The 15,097-nt window shown below is 37.2% G+C and overlaps 1 protein-coding gene across 3 annotated transcripts in view; it reads right to left on the bottom strand.

Moving 5' to 3' along the window:
• LOC131079680 (lipid phosphate phosphatase 2) overlaps positions 1 to 15,097 on the bottom strand; it is a 63,177-nt gene that overhangs the window by 34,312 nt on the left and 13,768 nt on the right. For 2 of the 3 annotated variants that reach the window (XM_058017695.2, XM_058017696.2), the window contains exon 3: positions 572 to 808. In XM_058017695.2, the coding sequence (XP_057873678.2) occupies positions 572 to 799 (228 nt within the window). In that variant the 5' untranslated portion in view covers positions 800 to 808. The remainder of the gene's footprint in view (positions 1 to 571; positions 809 to 15,097) is intronic. The other variant, XM_059211188.1, reaches the window with a different exon arrangement.

Here is a 15,097-nt window from a genome sequence, read left to right as displayed (position 1 = left end):
CTATTTTGTCTAAAAAATCACTTGATCAAGTTAAAATCAGTCAAAGATGATTAGAAATCGACATACCTCCAATTACACATGATTTGGGCATTCAAATCACGATTAGTCAGACAAAAAGCTGCAACAAATCATTGCCCACGAGTTCATAAAATCATGATGTGTATGATCACGATTTATGCAGTACACTGCTCATACCAGGGGCAAACCTGGACCAGTACCAGACCCACTCATGTGCAGGGAGCAAAACTGAGGAACCCAATAACACAGTAAATAGCATACTAATGTTCCATGGAATTTTAATAAAATGGAAATTTTATTTAAATCCAAAGGCCATGAACAATTCACTACAGGTTGAAAAATTATGTTGTGCTTGGTGCATAAAGGCCACTATTTCCGATCAGAAGGCATACCTGAATTTGAATGAGGCCCTAGCAGATTATACAATCCTGTGTTCTCTATGAACAGTTTAATTCTCATGCAACAGTTCCCTTTTATTACAAATTAATCAATCAATTTCAAAATATTAGAAGCATAAAAACAATCAAAAGTCACAAGCATGAGTGGAACTTACTGGCACAGCCCAAAAAGGAACAGTATTTTTTTTCATTGGGTATCGCAAGTCATCTAGCATGTACTCTCCAACAAAACGATTAAATGGATCCATCCTTGCAAGCACACGATCCACTATCAGAAGTACAAAAAGAACAACCCAGTCACGATAATGTCGTATTACCAACCTTGCAGCCGTGTGATTTGTTCTTCCTGTCTCACTGTGACCTGCATTTATTGATTCTCTCATAGCTACTACCTGTAACGAAGATTTGCAACAGCTGTTATTAAACATAACGCTATCTAACAGCAAACAGTGCTAGAAAACTGAAAACTGTGCTAGAATATAGTTTTCAAAAAAAAAATTCTGTCGGCAAAGCCTCAACATAGTAAGACAATAAAATATCAACTATGTTACCCCAAGTTTCCGGGACGGGGACGACAGGGGACGGGGGGACGGGGGTACGTGTTTCTGGGATGGTGATTTTGCCAATTTTGGGGACGGCTAGGGAATGGCAAAGGGGACAGCTATATAAAAATAGGGAAAATGAAAATATATAGGGAAATTTAAAATATTCATATGAAAACATGGATAAAACATATACATATACATATACATTATAGAACCTTAACATATAAGAACTAGCAGACTTCTTATGGCAAATTTGTGTTAAATTGAGAGTCAAAGTCAAACTGCGTATAGAATTCATCGTCAAAATTCACTGTCTATATGCAGAATTTATGGGGATGTTCCCTAGGAGTCCCCTGTCCCCGGGATGTCTCTGGGATGGGGACACCTGAAAAAAATACCGGGGACGCGTCCCCAGGTAACATAGAATATCAACGGTAAGGTACGAGTTTGTTTAGTGGCATATGATTGAGCATATTCAATGAATTTGACAAGTAATAGAAATGAGCATTTTGTCAAACACCTGAGAACTTTTTTGTTATGGAACCCATGACATAAAAAATTTAAAACTATTGTCAAGAGCTCATAATTAAGTCACGGAACACAAAATTGAAACGGCACAAAGATCACCAGCCTAGCAAAAGTACTTATAAACAGTCAGTTACGTTTTAAATGCATGGAATACCAATGTCAGGATAGCATAACTACAATATATTCCTGGGATAATTGATAAATATTTTTTCACAAATAATGAACGACTTATCAAACCAGTAATGACTCATTCAGGTCAATGCATTTTCAGTGATACAATTTTTAAGCTGTTCTTCCAGGTACTACTGCATCACCAAAACTAAAGAAAATGATGAAATGAAACAAGCACCTTTACAACATAAGCTATCAAAAGTTATCATAAACAGATCCATGTGATTTATGCTTGGATATATTGTGATATCACTACATGAAGGGAAAATATACACCCCACTAGAGAGAAAATTCTGCACATGATAGTATGGAAGCAACTATAGACATCAAGCCACTGAAAAATTAATTAAAAAAGCATTTATCAACTCAAAAAACCAAGCCCATTTTAACAAAGGCAATGGTAGAAAGTGGAACTGGAAGGAATACCAATGTGAGGACAGTGCCAATACAATATATTCCTGAGGTAACCAATACACATTCCTTAGGAAATAATGCATGAATTATCACACCAGTAATGACTTATTTGGGTGAAAGTATTTTCAGTGATAAAATTTATGGGTTGATCTTGCAGGTATTACTGCATTGTTGCAATAAATGAAAACGGTGACAAGAAACCAGCACCATTACAACACAAGGTAGCGAAAATTACCATAAACAAATCCATGCTAGTTATGCTTGGATATATTGTGATACCACTATGTGAAGGTAAAGAATAAACCCCATAAGAGAGAAACTTCTGCATATGATGACTCTTTATTGCCAAACAATAACAATGCCTATTGTTATATAAATGGAATATAACAGTATATACCAGATAATTTAGATGAAAACAATGAATATTTTATTTCAGGGTAGTGCTTGTACAATCCAAATGTAGATCGGAGAGGATCATGTATATAATCAAACTGTCTTTCCTAGCTATGAGAAACCTAATAAAATTACCCATGTAGGAACCCCTATCGGTTTGCACCCAATTTTTTTCCACTTTGTCCCAATCAGCATTTGGTCAAACACTTCACGTGCACATTAATAAGGGATTTTTGTTATAACTTACTGATTTTTGCAAGAACTTACATAAAACACTATAAATCCCTCACTGATATTTAACATATTTAGTTAGAAGATTGAATCGTAGGATAGAGTGTATAAATGAGTCCAAATGTAACCTGAAAACGTTAACGACACTATACTTACTGTAACATCTCTATTTTGCAAGCAAGACATGTATGCCTGTAATGAAGGAGATACAATGCGTATTCTGAATTAGTTGTGTGAATTTGTTATATTATAGGGAGTACTTTGCCAAGGGGCCCACTTGAGGTAAAGCTACTCTTAGTTTAGTTTAGTTTGATTAGTTTCATTTCATAGATCTCACTTAGATAGATATTTTGAGTTCAAATTAGTTAATGTTTCTATCATTCACTGTTTTTCTGTAGCAGTTATTGTTAGAATCCAAGAACACTGAGAGGGGGGGGTGAATCGGTGTTCTACCGGAATAATCAATTTTAAGCTTATTAAAACATGCATTCACCAACCGGTATACTGATACATATAGAATTGTTTTAACCTTATTAAAACATGCATTCACCAACCGGTATACCGGTACATATAGAATTGAAAGAAGTAAAGCAACCAATAAGCCAATCACACAAATGAAAACCATAACACAGAGAATTATACGTGGAAAACCCCAAAGAGGAAAAACCACGGTGGGATTTGTGACCCACAATACCAATCCACTGGCCATATGAAAAGATATTACAAAATATGGGGGCCTGCACTTGCAGGAAGACTTACAGCCTAGAACACACTGCTCAATCACAAAAAGAGTCTCACTGACTACATACAAATCTAGACTACAATCCGGAGAAATGATTGAACTGCAATGATAGCATCTTCTATGCCTGAATACAGTTCCAGTTAAGCTTTGTCTGTTCCGATCTGTAACCCTAAACCCTTACAGGAATAACCTCTTACATAATCAACATTCCTCACGTTACAAATATCACTCTCATAACTCTTCACACTCTTTTTCACTACAAAATGATCTAATCAACTGACCTATATACCCTTATAAACTTTCATGCCTTATGTCGACTTACAAAGATAATTACAAAATGAATATACAAGTCGGCTCAATAACATAAATATCGAAATCAAATACCAATGCCGGATCTCCCAAATGATGTCGACCTCCAATACCGATAACCTGAATGTGAACCATGTCGGCCTGCAATGCTAGTAACCAAAGAATTCCTTCCAACCGGTGAAGATACTTGTCGGTGTCGGTGCTGGTGTTGGTGCTGATGAAGTGTCTGCCAGTACACTACTAAACCAAAATATGAAGCCAGAACATGTTGCCATCAATGACAACATATTGAAACCAACCAATTGAGTGTCAATTGCCAACAATCTCCCCCTTTGGCATTGATGGCAACATTCGTGTGAAAAATGATCATGGTTTCCATCTGCCGGTTTCATCCTAAGACTGCTCCCCCTGAGCTGAATATCCATCTATGATAAATACTCCGTACCTCCATATCTCCTGAATACTTTTCACTTATACCTCCCCCTTTGACATCAATGCCAACCAAAAATACCAAAAACCGGGACGATGAATGAAAGACTGTACAAAGAATGTCCCAAAATACCTTACCAGAGCTGAATATATTTGACATTTTCCGGATAGGCCTTCTCCAAAAGTTGTAGATAGGTATCCCAACCAGATTTGAAAGTGCCGGAAATAGATACAAATCCATTAAGCATATGGGCATATGACTCTTTCTCATTAAGCTCTACTGGTGTGGGCCTATCAACCATATCAATACACTCCTTCTTATGTACACTTAATGAATCCAACTGGGGACTCACCAATCCTCTAAGACCTCTGGCTCTCCTTATAAATTTATCTTTATCCCTCTCAAGAGCTAAAACTTGGGCTTCCAAAACCAAAATCTGACCATCAATAGATGTAGTCAAGGAATTTGAACCTGTGTTACAGCATACTCTATAAATATTAATCCTTAATCCCTTTGTTTGTCTCTGCAGTAAGTAAACCCGTGTTACAGCATACTCTATAAATATTAGTACACTGCCTCAAAGTATTATCAATCAACTTCAGCTTGTCATTAATCTCCTTCTTCTCTGACTCAATCATCTGATCAAATGTAGCTCTCTTAGCCTGTGTAAACCTCTCCAATGCCTGTCAGTTTGATATCTGTTGTAAAGATTGAAAATCCTTAGAAATGTACTCTGTGATTATTTTAAGCTTGCCGGATGGGCTCGCTCCCTTGTCAAATTTGCACTCCGGGACAAATCTATGCAAAACAGGAATAGACTGATCAATAACTCCTTTATTCATAGATCCTTCCTTCATCAACTTTTGTGCAACCATCATCATGAGCTCAGTATAACTCATCTCTGTTATGCTTTCATGTTCAACCTGTGAGGTGTCAATTGACAACAATGATGCACTCACTACCGGTTCCCTGCTAGATTCGTCTTTCTTCTCCTCTAATGGTTTAACTTTTATAACTTCCTCTCTTGCACCGGTGGCTTCACCACTTGGTGCAGTATCAGTAACTGTCGGTTCCTCCTTATGAACTGTAACCTCAACCTGTACATTCTGATCCGGAGGACTATTGTCCTCAACATTTGTAACCTGTACATTCTCTGAATCTGCCGGTATATCTACATTTGCTAGTAACACCTCTGTGTTCTGTACATTAGATTCTACCGGGGGCTCTATATCCAATATCTTAATATCCTTCAAAATTGAACCCATTATACCTTTACCTTTCCCTTCAATCGGGATGTCTGTAGTATCAGTTTTGGCTTTCGGTGAAGTATAAAAACCAGGGTTTGCTGCAAAAATTTGAATCCATGCCTTGTGGGTCTAAGTGACTATCTCATTAATCCTACCTAACATAAGACTTACTATCATGTGCTTGTTGTAAAAACTCGTTCTGTCTACAACCTCAAGAGTCTTGTCCAACTCCTCTGGAGTAATAGATGCACAAATAGATAACAACTCTTGAATCTTTATATGCTTGTCTTCCTCCATAGCTAATAATCTTCTAGCATCTAATTTGTCATATAACTGTGTCGGTATTTGATTTTCAATTTCTAATAAGACTTTCTTATAAATATCCAAATACAACAAAACTGCTTCCTCAACCTCTCTCTGTTCATCATCATCCAAATGCTCATAATAAAATTGTACATTCTTCAACATACCATCCTTAGTTATTTCATCAACTAATTCTGCACAAGTCTTGGGTGGAATAATAGTTATATTACCGGTGACAAGTGTCAGATCAATGTCATCCATCTTTTTTCTTCTTCCAGTATCGGATGGGGCAGAAGGTGTTTCTTTTGGATCTCTCTTTTGTGCCGATACCTTGATTGTAACCTTCCTAACTGGTTGCTTCTTTGCTTCCACCTTAGTCTCTTCACTTTTCTTCCTCAATACCCTCTTGAATGCTAAGGGTGTGTCATCATCAGATCCAGATTCTGATGGAATAGGCTCAATAAATATTTCAAGTTCTTTTCTCTTCCTTTTTTCCGAAACAACATCAATTAATGCTTTGATGTCCTGAGATACCTGTTCCACAAACTTGCTTGCCTTTCCCTGCTGCTTCTCCCTCTTCTTTCGGTTAAACTCAGTTTCAACCTCTTGCTTCTTCTGCTTAGCAGTACCAAAGGTTTTCTCAACTTCATCAATAGGTGCATCAATTAGCAACTTTGCATAAGCATCTAGAATCTGTGCATCAACTTCATAACCCATTTCTTCAATCCAAATCTTCTGGGGCCTGACTACCTCCATCAAAGTTTCATCTTTCTTAACCATGAAGCATATCTTGGTTGAGTACTTCTCAACAATGTGCTTTGGAACCCTCTCCCTATTATTCATAGCCTTCTGGAATGCCTTAAAGTAACCCCACACTTTATCATCTCGCTGACTACCCAATGTAGTAATAGATTGTTTCAGTTGCCTTCCTACCGAGATATCAAACGCCCATTGTCTCTTCCCAAAACCGGGAGTTTCATTAATGAAAAATAACATCAAACAAACAATAAGATTAGCATACCGGAATGTTCCCTTCTCTCCTTTGATTTTCCCTAGGTTAATTAACAGTTCATCCAACATCCATCCATAGAGATCTGATTTCTCATTCTCCCTCATCATCTTATGTGTTGCATAAATGCAAGAGCTAGAAACAGAATTCAAACAGTTTGACTGAGTTACCTTGTATCCAATGACCATGTTTCCGAATCTGATATCTCTGTCGGTGATAGTACTAACCCTCATTGATCGCTTGTCCGATGTTGCGCTGGTGATTTTGTTGACATGATCATTAGAAACCTTCTTCTTTGGACGTTGTCCAACCTGCGGTAAATCGGTGATTGCCCTAATGGCCTCCTTCGAGATCTTATATGGTCTGTCCAACCAGATAAATTCTCCATGCACTTTGCTCAAAACATATCTGACAATCTCATCTTCAAATTCAGGAATATCCAGAGTGTCGGTAAACCCTAGATCCTCAATATGCTGGTACTCAGGCTTAATCTTTCCGGAATCTCCCATTAACTCGCTCATGTACATGCTCTTAATATCACTGGCTCCCAAATCCTCAATGTGACAGTGAATGTAAGCTCTGACATCTTCAACATATACAACTCCTTCCGAGACACGGGAAAAAGTGCCAACCGAATCATCCAAAATATGCAGATATCGCTTGAAAATAGGCCTAGGGCAGTCCTTGACCTCAACAACAATAGGATTTACAATAAAAGTAGGTACAGATGATGATCCCGCTTCCATGATAAAAGATAAATACCTATGAAATAGTTGTCAGTGAAAATCCTAAAGAACTCTTCTGATCACTGGTGAAATTGCTCAAGAAGATATCGATCGCACTGAATCGCCTTAGACTTGCTCTGAATTGCTCTAAATCGCTCTGAATGCAAAGTGATCAGAAATGAAGTGAATTCAACCTTTTAACCTCCAAGAAACCCTAATCCGTCATTGATATGAATGACTGCCGGTGAAAGATACCGGATCTCGATCAAACATTTCCATGCCAGATAAGCATCTCCAATATCTAGAACATCTTCCAAAACCTCTTCCCGAGGCATATGCACTATCTTCATGAATTTTGCCTACCCCTAAGGCATCTGCCTCAGTTACCGGATGAGCTTCCTGCCGGTGCAGGAGCAACCTCCTCTACCAGTTGAGTAACCGGAGCATTCCCATCTGCTGATTGATCTTCTATCTTCTTGACCCATTTCTTGATATGATCTTGCCGGATTTCATCAACCTTCTCTTTCCCTTTAACATTTGATCCATCATTGCCAACCGGTGGATTTATGCTTCTACAGAACTTAGCTATGTGTCCAACCTCATTGCATACATAGCTGTAACATTGTTCTTTTGAATTGCTTTGCTAAAACCGGTATAATTGCTTGACCTACACTGATTAGCCATATGTCCAAATTTTCCACATGCATAACACTTAACATTCATTCTACAATCTTTTGTCTTATGACCATACTTATTGCATTTAGAACATCGACCGAGAGCAAAATCAGGGTTCTGATTTGCTCTATTTCTACATTGCCTAGCCATGTGACCAAATTTATTACAAACAAAGCATCTACCATTAAATTTATGAGCATTAAACTGCCTTGCCGGTGCCTTATGGTTTTGATCTTCATTTGCAGTATCGGAACTCTGATCTTGTTCAAATCCAAGTCCACTGGAATCTCTATTCTGTCTTTGATTCTTCAATAACTCATCAAGTTGTGTTGAACTAACCTTGAATGTTTTTTTATACTCACTTTCAATAGTCAGATCATCTCTCAGAATTATCATTTGCCTTTCAAGTTCTTGTTCATTACTCTGAGATTGCACTAAATCAGTTCTCAACATATCATTTTCATGAACCAACCTACCACATTCCTCAAATTTGTTTTTCAGAGATATAGCAAGATTTTCTTCCTTTTTCTTCCGGTCTTCAATCTCCTTAGACATCCTCATAGTTAAAGCTTGCATTTCATTCCTCGTGACCATATTCTCCTGACTCAGCTTCTGACATCTTTCATTAAGGGCATCCTTCTCATCTTTATCCTGATTTTGCAAAAGTTCCTTCCTCCTAGCTTGAACAGATGACAGCCTCTCCTGTAGGAAAAGAATGAATTCCTGAGCAGAATTCAATTCATCTTGTAACTTCAAGTTCTTCATCCTTCCAGCATCATAATCTTCAAGTGCTACCTCAAGTTGCTTCTCCAAACTCATATCCATGGATTCCAGATTCAAGATCTCCCTCAAACTCTTAAACTTCCTCCGAGGCACAAAGCTTTGATACCAATTGTTGGAATCCAAGAACACTGAGAGGGGGGGGAATCAGTGTTCTACCGGAATAATCAATTTTAACCTTATTAAAACATGCATTCACCAACCGATATACCGGTACATATAGAATTGAAAGAAGTAAAGCAACCAATAAGCCAATCACACAAATGAATACCATAACACAGAGAATTATACATTGAAAACCTCAAAGAGGAAAAACCACGATGGGATTTGTGACCCACAATATCAATCCACTGGCCATATGAAAAGATATTACAAAATATGGGGGCCTGCACTTGCAGGAAAGCTTCCAACCTAGAGCACACTGCTCAATCAAAAAAAGTGTCTCACTAACTACATACAAATCCAGACTACAATCCGGAGAAATGATTGAACTGCAATGATGGCATCTTCTATGCCTGAATGCAGTTCCGGTTAAGCTTTGTTTGTTCCAGTCTGAAACCCTAAACCCTTACCAGAATAACCTCTTACATAATCAACATTCCTCACATTACAAATATCACTCTCATATCTCTCCACACTCTTTTTCACTACAAAATGATCTAATCAACTGACCTATGTACCCTTACAAACTTTCATGCATGATGTCGGCTTACAAAGATAATTACAAAATGAATATACAAGTTGGCTCAATAACATAAATACATAAATATCAAAATCAAATGTCGATGCCGGATCTCCCAAATGATGTCGGCCTCCAATACTGATAACTTGAATGTGAACCATGTCGGCCTGCAATGCCAGTAACCAAAGAATTCCTTCCAACCAGTGAAGATACTTGCCGGTGCCGGTGCCGGTGAAGTGTCTACCGGTACACTACTAAACCAAAATATGAAGCCAGAACATTTTGCCATCAATGACAACATATTGAAACCAACCGAGTGTCAATTGCCAACAGTTATTATCCGAATCTGATTAGATAGTGTAAATTCTTAGATGTTTACTCAAATTAGAATTGCTTTATTATAATGTTTTGTTTTCACTATACCTATTCTTTCTTTGACATTTATTTATTGATTATAATTGTTTTCAGTAGTTGTTTTCCTACACTCTTGTTTACAACAGTTTTTGCAGTTAACATAGGATAGCAGCCTAAGATAAGTTCATGGTGCACATACAATGTTGTCCCATTTCAAGTTGTACTACACCTACTTTGACAAGTAAATGCAACCTCTAAACCATGAAGGATTGCTCAGTATGGACAGATATCTATGAGTTGTGAAGACCTATAACCAGTACTGAATCTCAATTGGAATTAAAAGGCTCGACAACTAGGTTGACCTAACTACTTATATAAGACTACATAAATGATCATATAACTTAACCAAGAGTTATGCTAGCCACAAGTCAGCTAGACATATCCCAATACAATCAATGGGTTAAGGGTGTAGCTAGTGGCAACATTCATTATCCATAGCATGCTTCTACATGAAGTCTCTTTTTTTATAAATGGTTCCTAGTACACAACCTTCTTTGTTTGGACTCAACTAAAAACCATATTTCATTATTTCCCTCTACATCAATCATATCAATGCTCACCTTCTACTTTGAATATCTATCATCATCATGGTCACTAGATCCAAAAATCTACACAATAATCCCATACTATCCTAACTTCTTAGGCTTACAAATTGGCCCCATTCACTACAGTCTATCCCTCTACATCAATCATATCGATGCTCACCTTCTACTTTGAATATCTATCATCATAATGGTCACTAGATCCACTAAATCTACATAGTAATCTCATACTATCCTAACTTCTTAGGCAATCCCTTACAAATTGACCCCATTCACTATAGTCTATCCCTCTACATCAATCATATTGATGCTCACCTTCTACTTTGAATATCTATCATCATCATGGTCACTAGATCCAAAAAATCTACACAATAATCCCAGACTATCCTAACTTCTTAGGCAATCCCTTACAAATTGGCCCCATTCACTACAGACTCATCATTGTACAATAGGTTAAACTTTAGAGTCATATTGGATTTGGCTCCTACCTTCCCCACTATTGCTATTGAATCCATTATTGCTTCTGGTATTTGATAGTGATACAAAGGTGGGGGTAACATCAATCAACATACAAGTTATACTTAAATGAATTCAAGGTGCATTCCAATTACACCACTTGGATACATTGCTTCTTTGGTCTATTTCACACATGTCATCTAAACTTCAGCAAGGAAATATAATATTGGCCTGATCATGACCTCTCACTATGGAGTTTGATGGTACACAAGTCATCATTACATCAAACAACTCAATAATGTATTATTTTATTAAACCCTCATGACAACATTTACTATGAAAAGACACACAAAAACATCCATATCTTTCCCAAATGATCAAATAACCCAAATCCCTTTGTAGGAGCCTTGTACAGCAATGTAAAGAAGACTCTCACCAAGCTTGAGCCTTTTGGGATAATGCAATACAAAGATATAGTTTTCTTAATGCTTGCTAGAAACCCTAGTTTTATCACAGACCTGCTCTCACCAAAAATGTCATAACTCATTCAAAACTTACTGAAATTGGATCAGATCAAAAGGAAATGAATCTAGACTCATTTCTCCACCTTTTCTCATTGGTTTCACACCATTATTGTATCATAGCAATATGTACCATATGTTTCTTTCAGACTGTTACGGGAAAAATCAGTCATTCAAGACAACCTGCACCAAATTGCTTATAACTTTTGAAAGACTCAATGAAATTGTACCAAACCACTTTTAGATTAAACTAGAATCATTTATTAAACTTTTCCAATTGGTTTTAGGGCTGTACTATACCATCAATGTCCATACCACATATTTTTGCAGACTGTTATCTTCGCCAGCCTTCACCAAAATCGCCATATTTTTGACAACTTATGAGCAACTTTTACAATTTTTATCCAAATGACTCAAAACTTGACATAATAATCCAAAATGATCATGAATGCTCATAAAACCTTACAAACATTAAACAACACAAAAAAAATAAAAATATATATATATATATATAAACTTTCCCTCTTGTAGGCATATTACGTCCTGAGAGTGCTCCTACACCAGATAGCCACCAAGAGATGCATGCTATTTGTTTTGCAGCTTTGGTGATGTTTTGGGTTGAGTAGAATGGTTGCATTGCATTAAGAGTACTTGTGTGCTCTTGCTTTTCAAATTGAATGAGCATTCCTAAGCGAATGGCCTATCATCTGACAAATACCACAAAACAACTTATTAGGGAAGTTTATTTTGGTGCGACCCTCAATTATTATATTATACAATCCATGCACCATAAATCTTTAGGCTCCTTGCTGAATTCTCTTTATGCTTTTATTCCCTTCATCAAATAGAGCATATCCCTTTGTAATTATTGCATTGATCCAAGTCCATTATTGTTGCTGCATCTGAATCACTATCTTCATCAATTCTTCTTTTCCACCATGAGGGCATCAAGTCCTCTCTTTACTTTTTATTTCCATAGGTCTATTATATGCCTATATGCATGATGAAGGTGTTACCATTTTCAGTTTCTACCATAATGAAGAAATAAGGCCTTCAATGAACCATCTTTTTTTCAATTCATTGGCTAGTCCTTTCTACAATTTGACCGATTTTCTTGAACTTCTAATTTAAGATTTCACATTATCGTGTTTCCCTTACAGAGGGTGCTAATTTTTTGCAACAATTTAACAATCATCTCAAAGCAATCTAAATTCTACTTCAAAAGCCCTTCATAATTTATCCTTCATATATCAACTTGTTGGCTCAATTTGTATACCAACCAATTGCTACACCTTTGAGGGTGGTTGGAAATGATTGCAACTAATAATTTTTATCGTTCTATCAATTTTCTACACTAATAGTTTCACAAATCTTGTAGTATCTCGTTGGATCCTTAAATCCATCTCTAGTGAAGTTAGGTAGATTTTGCCTATATATACTTGAGCTTGCTAGTAGAGTCACCATGAATTGACCTTGATGCAAATTCAATGGCTAGAACCTTCCCCTTAAGAAGTTCTAATTGATACATTTTGATGCTCTTTGAACACTCTCAGACGCATGAGAATCCTCAACTCTTTTACAATTTCATGAGAATCCTCGACTCTTTTACAATTTCAATATTCCACAAACTCATACCACTTACAAGTTCTCTTTTCTTAAGTCCAAATATTCACCTTGATGTTTTTGGCTCAATTTCTTCTTCTATCAACAACTCTTCAACACCATGAAGATTGCTTTAGTATGCTTCCCTCTCTTCATCTATTAAGAAGTCCTCAAACTTTGTCTCAAGTCAAATTCTTTCCTTGTATAGAGGAGGCTCAATCAATTCCTTCAACCACTACTTCTGAAAGAGAAAGATATCTAGTGATCTTGACCCACTCTTCCTTTGTATGTTGTAGGTCACTGTTCATAGTTGAATGTTATGGCATCTAGACTTGTGACTATAGCTCTAAATTCGACTTCATCTTTCACTTCAAACCTACATTACTTGAGGACATGTCCCTGGGCCTGAAAAATCCATCCCCATCCTAGGGATATAGGGACAACACATAGACGTCCCCTAGGAATCCCCGATTCACAGGAAAACCCAAGAAACGTCCCAGGAAAAGGGAAATGGCTCGAGCCACCACTAAGGATGTCCAGTTGTTTGGGGACAGCAGAGGACATCTAGGATGTCCCCCAAACGGCAAGGGATGTCTAGGACGTCCCCCAACCATCCTAGAGACAGATGGAGGTCCCTGACGACGGCCCAGTTTTTTTAGAAAAATACACTTAAAACATTAAAAAAAACATTTTTTATTTTTTGGGTGGGCCCCTACCTCCCAGCTCGCCCTAAAGGGAAATAGAGCTCTCATTTTCACTCATTTCATCATGTGTGTGAAGAAAAAAGAGGAGCAGAAGCGAGGTTTGAAGGGAGAAGTTTTGTTTTGAGCAGGGATAGAAGGAGCCACCTGGAAAAGAGTTTCAATCTAGGAGTGGGGTTGCAAATCCTTCAAAGAGGTGAGTTTTTTCCTTTCATTTTTTTTTCAATTGTTTTTCAAAGTTTGAAGCAATGAAATGTCTAATTTTGTTTTATTTTTCAGTTTAAAGTTGCATTGAATCTCAAAAAACATGAGAAGCAATAAGAGTGATAGTAGTAGTGAGAATGAAGTGGAGGTAGATGGTGGAAATACAAGTGCAAGTGTTGAGGGTGGTAGTGGACAGCAACCAAACCTATTCAAGTGCCCTTCAAAAACCATGGAAAAATATGTAAAGGGCCCTTTCAACAAGAAAAAACTTCTTCTCCAATATGTTACACCTAAGGATCAAAAGCAAAAATATTCAAGGAGGAGTAGGGTGTGGAATTGTCATGTTTGCTTGACAGATTTTAGAGGTAGCTACACAAGGGTCCTTGTCTCATTTTTGGGTGTTACACGCCATGGTGTTAAAGTTTGTCCATCACTAAAAGAAGATGAGAAGATAGAGTGCCATAGATTGCACATGGAGGCTTAAATGGGGGCTCAAGGTGTGGCAATGTTGGCACCTTCATTTGCAAGTGCACAATCATCTTTGCCTACGTCATCCACAATTAGTAGTAGTCAAGTTGGCACAAGAGGAAAGAGGAAGATGAATGGTGGTGACAAGGGAGGGTCAATTGAAGCTATGTTTAATGTGCAAGCAAAAGAAACTACAAGCTTCCATTGCCAAATTCTTTTTTGCTCATTGCCAAATTTGTCTCCATGCACTAAATGCACCAGTCAAAAGCTTATTTGTCTTTATCTAATAAGTAATCTCAATATATAAACTATTATATCAGAGAGCATTACAAAAAAAATTGTTGTTTGATAAGCTTTTCTTTGAGTGGTTCCTTGTGTTACCCTTTTTTGTCAATGTGTTTTAGAATGACTGCATGGCTTCAAAAACATTTGTCTTGTGGTGCATCATCCTAAACATAAAATTGTTTTAATTTTTGAAATGTATGATTTCTATGTCAAATGGACTTATGATCAAGAAACATGCATGTTGTAAGGGTTCTTCTCAAAACATTTATGAGAGCACGAAACATCTAGATCTCCTCACCATCAC

This window comes from Cryptomeria japonica, chromosome 9, assembly GCF_030272615.1.
Source record: "Cryptomeria japonica chromosome 9, Sugi_1.0, whole genome shotgun sequence".
In the NCBI taxonomy this organism is placed as follows: Eukaryota; Viridiplantae; Streptophyta; class Pinopsida; order Cupressales; family Cupressaceae; genus Cryptomeria; species Cryptomeria japonica.
Note: the sequence above shows the minus strand (reverse complement) of the source record. Positions and strands in the feature narration are given on the sequence as shown.